General features: G+C 38.1%; 1 protein-coding gene and 1 long non-coding RNA gene across 8 annotated transcripts in view; one reads left to right on the top strand and one right to left on the bottom strand.

The window, feature by feature from the left end:
• Nucleotides 1-5191, bottom strand: part of DNM3 (dynamin 3) — a 689813-nt gene that overhangs the window by 115958 nt on the left and 568664 nt on the right. For all 7 annotated transcript variants that reach the window (XM_027868462.1, XM_027868461.1, XM_027868465.1 and 4 more), the window contains one exon: nucleotides 191-427. In XM_027868462.1, the coding sequence (XP_027724263.1) occupies nucleotides 191-427 (237 nt within the window). The remainder of the gene's footprint in view (nucleotides 1-190; nucleotides 428-5191) is intronic.
• LOC114047611 overlaps nucleotides 1-5191 on the top strand; it is an 8288-nt gene that overhangs the window by 633 nt on the left and 2464 nt on the right. The window contains exon 2 of the long non-coding RNA XR_003569638.1: nucleotides 3962-4022. This is a non-coding gene — a long non-coding RNA (uncharacterized LOC114047611). The remainder of the gene's footprint in view (nucleotides 1-3961; nucleotides 4023-5191) is intronic.

Here is a 5191-nt window from a genome sequence, read left to right as displayed (position 1 = left end):
GAATATTTGCCCACTCATTTACCTATGTGGATCTGCTGTGAATATTTACCCACTCATTTACTCTGGGGTGTGAAAATTGCATACAAAAACAGGAAAATGTTTGCAATTTTCTATTTCAAATAAACCATGTCTTGTCACTAGGAGAAGAGAACCAAACAACCTCTTTTCCAATCAGCATTTGGTTTCTTACCTTGGGACACTTGGAGGAGCCCGCGTTGGCCGGGATGGGACTTGCGGAGGTGCTCCAAATGCCTCACTATTAGTGGGAAAAGGAGGTAAAGGTCCTGGACGGAATGGTACTGGTGGAGCCCCAGACTGGGGGCCCGGGGATGGAATTGCGGGAGCAGGTCCTCGGCCAGATGTGGGTCTGGTTGGAGGAGCATTTAACGTTGATCTCCTTTGGTTTGTAGGGCTTGGAGGGGGTGATCTGAGGCAAAAGACAAATAGTTTACATATTCCTACTTTCTGACCATATTAGATTTTTTCTATCTTTTTTCATATCTCTTTATTATTTGTTGAATATTATTGAGGTACCTAAATACTATCACATTTGTGCTACTTAAATCATCTTCTTTTTCATATTTCTTTTAAAAATTAACTTTTATTGCTAACTTTTGTTCTTACTTTACCTAAATTTTCCCATATATCCTTCCTTCCCTCCCAGACAGCCATCCTGTATAATAATGAATATTTTATTTTAATTATTTTTTTTTTTAGTGAGGCAATTGGGGTTAAGTGACTTGCCCAGAGTCACACAGCTAGGAAGTATTATGTGTCTGAGGCTGGATTTGAACTCAGGTCCTCCTGACTCCAGGGCCTGTGCTCTATCCACTGTGCCACCTAGCTGCCCCAATAAGGAATATTTTAAAAAGGAAAAGAGGAGAAAGTATATAAACAAAATTAATGCATAGGAAAAAATTGACGTCATATTCAGTGTACTCACTAGGCTGCCAATCTAAATTCATCCTCAACTCCTCACCAATCTGTCTCCAAGGCTCATTGATTTTACCTTTATAACATCTCTCTAATATACCTCCTCCTCTCCTCTGATATTGCCACCACTTGGATGCAGGCCCTCCTCACTTCACTCTTGGACTATTCTAACAGCTGCTGGTGGCTGTGCCTGCCAAGGCTCTCCCCATTCCAGTCTATCCTCTACTCAGGTGCTATGGGCAGGTCTGACCATGTGACTCCTCTACTCACTAAACTTCAACTTCAAATGTGAAATCCTCTGTTTGGCATTCAAAGCCCTTCATAACCAAGCTTCCCCCAACCCCCACCATTCCAGTTTTCTTACACCTTACACCTTTCCCTCAGCTACTCTTCCATCCAGTGACATTTCCCTCCTTCACTCTCTCTCAAACAAGACCCTTCATGTCCCTGCTCCAGGCGGTGTCTGGTGAACTCTTTGAGAGCACACACCATCTCTCTTTGTATCCTCAGCACTCTGCACAGTGTTTAACACATAGTTGGTACTTGATAAATGTTTATTGACTGACTACAAAGGAGTGGAAGGGAGTGTCTTCTATTTCTTTTTGGGGGGGCAAGCTAATTTTTTGCAATTTTTCAATATTCATCATTGTTTTGTGGTTATTGTTTTTTCCATTTCCATAGTTAGAGTCTTCATGTATATTGTTTTCTTGGCTTTACCTATTTTGTGTCACATTATATAAATTTTTCCATGCTTCTTTGTATTTATTATGGTCAGCATTTCTTACAACACAGCACTATTCCATAAACTCACATATCATAATTTGTTTAGACATTCTCCAATTGATGGATATCTGCTTTGTTTCTAATTCTTTGTTATCATTAAAAGTGCTGCTGTATTTTTGGGGTATGTGGAGACTTTTTGTCAGTGGGTGGAATCTCTGGGTCAAAGGGTGTGGACATTTTAGTCACTTTATTTGCATAGTTCCTAATTATTTTTCAAAATGATCTTATGGGGGCAGCTAGGTGGCATAGTAGATAGAACTCTGGCCTTGGAGTCAGGAGGACCTGGGTTCAAATCTGGCTTCAGACATTTGACATTTACTAGCTGTGCGACCCTGGGCAAGTCACTTAACTCCAACTGCCTCACCAAAAAGCAAAAAGAAAACAAAACGACCTTAGGAATTCCCAGTTCCACTAACAATGCCTATCTTCCTGCAGTGCCTCCCACGTTGACTTGGTCCTTTCGTGATCTTTGCCAATTTGTTGGGTATGAGGGTTGTTTTTATTTGTCTTTTATTATTAGTGATTTGAAGCATTCTTTCATATGGTTTTTAATGGTATGCAATTTTTCTTTTGAAAACTATTTATATACTTTGAATATTAGGGAATGGTGTTTGGTCTTATATATTTCTGTTAGTTTTTTGTATATCTTGGGTACCAAACTCATCCATTAAATATAATACAAAGATTTGTTTCTCATTCTAGGTACAATAATTTTGTGCCAAAGTTTTTTTTAATTTCATGTGATCAAAGTTATTTATTTTCTCTTTTGCAATTGATGCTATCCTTTGGTTAAAAATATATTTCTTAGCCAGATTTATGAAAGTACATGATCAGTTTCACTTCTAATATTTTTCATATCATCTTTAATATTAAAATCACATATTCCTTTTGAATTTATTGTGGAGTATGGTATAAGATGTTGATCTATAAATAACTTCTGCCAGACCACTTTCAAGTTTTCCTAGCAATTCTTATTAAATAGTGAATTCTTTCCTAGTAATTTGAAATTCTGTTCTTTCTAGCTTTTTCCCAATACCTCAGTATAATAGCAAGGTCAATTAATGGCTAGAGTTCCAGGAAGACCTGCCTCACACATTGACTGGATGTGGAATCCTGGGCAAATCACCAAACTCAGATTTAGTTCCTTCATTTGTGGAATGGTAGTAATAATTCCCTCTCTCTCACAGGATTGTTGGGAGGATCAAATTATATTTGTAAAGTACTTATATCATTGTACAAATATTAGTTATTATTATGGATATTAAAGACAAAAACATTTTGGAGAAAAAATCATTCTGAGGACATTAGGCTGCCATTTATTAAATTAGCGGTCATGTACAACAACATAAGCCTAAGGAATGAAGAATATCAGTGGTTCTAAAGAAGTATAATACATTTTCTGTGCTTTTTATCTAAAGTTCACTTTTGCTTGCTTGGTTATTTGTTAAAAATTCAGCTGGCAAGAGAATTCTAGATTCTTATGCTTTCAAATTTTAGGGATATAATGGGCAACTAAAAAAAGGCCTTTGGTAAAAAAAAACAAGACAATTCTCATTATTGCTATGTTCTCCACCAAAAAACATATGTGTGATCTAGGAAATATGAGGAGGGGAAATGGGTTAATTTTCTTTTCACAGGAGAGACCTAAGCAATTTAATCAATCTTTGGCTAGGGGACCTCAGAATTTTAGGCTAGACAAATGGGGCCATCTCTAAGAACTAATAGTACAGGGCCGTAACATTTCAGAATTGAAAGAGATCTCAAAGTCTATATACAAAGCCAAATCTGAACGACACAAGAAGTGGTCATCCATCATCATTTACTTGAACACCTTCTGTGAGGGAGGACCCACTACCTCCTACAGCAACCTATTCCATTTTTGAATAATTTTAGTTATCAGGAATTTTTTCCTTTTGCCATACCAAAAATTTCCCCACTGGGGTAAACAACAGGAAGTAGTGCCAGGATTCCTTGGCTGAGCCAAGTTTGGAATGAGCAACTATTCACGATTCATCAGGTATGTCCATTTAGCTGTTTCAAAATTCACTTAATTATATGGATGTCTAGCTCACGCTTTTGCATCTTTTTTTTTAAATAACAAGAATAGCGTGAGAGACTTTGCTAAATGGCTTGCTAAAATCTAGGTAAACTATATCATTAAACATTCTTCAAATTTATCAATCTAGTAATCTTGCAAAAAAATAGTATATGTGGTTAATCTGGCATGATCTTATTCTTAATGAAGGTTCCTTGTGAGAAAATCCAGAAACAAAGTAGAAGAAGAATGACAGAATATTTGAACGAAGGTAAGTGGAGGGAAAAACAAATGATTTTGTTGTTGCAACAGGTAATAGACTATTTGAACAGAAAGAAGAAATGTATGAGGAGTTTGGGAAACATAACAAACCTAGCACTGGGACATGATGTACTTGTTTTAGGGAAATAGGAGGTTTCAATTATGCAGACTGCTGGAGTGCCCTCTCTCTGTCTCAATCTCTCTGTCTGTCTCTTTCACTCCCTTCCTCTCCTCTTTCTTCTTTTCTCTCTCCCTCCTCCTTCTCTTCCACTTCTCCTCCTCCTCCTCCTCCTCCTTTTCCTTCTCTTCCTGTCAGCCATAAGCAGAGGAAACAATAACTTCTTGACTTGCCTCAGTAATTTGATCCTTCCTCAAGTGGAGGAACCAACGAGGAAAAATTCTAATTTGGATCTAAATTTCAGGGAGAGGGGTATTGGTTGCTAGGGTTGAGCTAATGGGAACTCTGCAGGGAAATGACTACTCCCCCTTTAAGTATGCCAACAGAGAAGAGCAAATTTAGGCTTAATCTGACGTGCACTCCAGATTTTGTGATAGTTTATTTCAAAGGCTTTAGAAGAAAGATTGGTAGGAATTCATGCAGTAAAATGTTCAAGAGAAAGTCAGCCCAGGAGGGATAGGAGATGTTCAAGAATTAAGTTTTAAAGAAACAAATGGAAATAATTCCAGTCAGTTAAAATGGGCTTTGTCTAAATGTGTTCATGCCCAGGGAACTTATGAACCAGCTTATATTTAAAAAAGAAATATATAGACAATGAAAGCAAAAGGATGAATGTAAGAGCATGACACAGTCCTATAAAGTGGTGCCAGGAATTCCAAAGCTCAGAATAAGCTGAAGCTAATGAGGGATGCCAGGAACAACACAAGGGTTGCTTTTGTTTTTATCGTAAGCGGTTTCTGAAAATTAACTGTGAATTCTGGGAATTGTAGTTTAGCACAGATAGCATTCTCTTCCTGCCCTGGGAGGGACTGAGACTAAAGTATTATAAATGCAGAGACTGGGACAGAGTTCTGCCATGTAGGGAGTTTTAAGCTGGATTGTGGCAGAGAGGGAGACACCTGACTTTGGCCAACATCAGAGTGGTTGGCACCAGTGGTATAATGTTGGGAGGGGTGAAGGGGGGGAGAGAGAGAGAGAGAGAGAGAGAGAGAGAGAGAGAG

The sequence above is a fragment of the Vombatus ursinus genome, unplaced genomic scaffold, assembly GCF_900497805.2.
Source record: "Vombatus ursinus unplaced genomic scaffold, bare-nosed wombat genome assembly UNPS02014789.1, whole genome shotgun sequence".
NCBI lineage: Eukaryota > Metazoa > Chordata > Mammalia > Diprotodontia > Vombatidae > Vombatus > Vombatus ursinus.
This window is presented reverse-complemented; position numbering and strand designations above follow the sequence as displayed.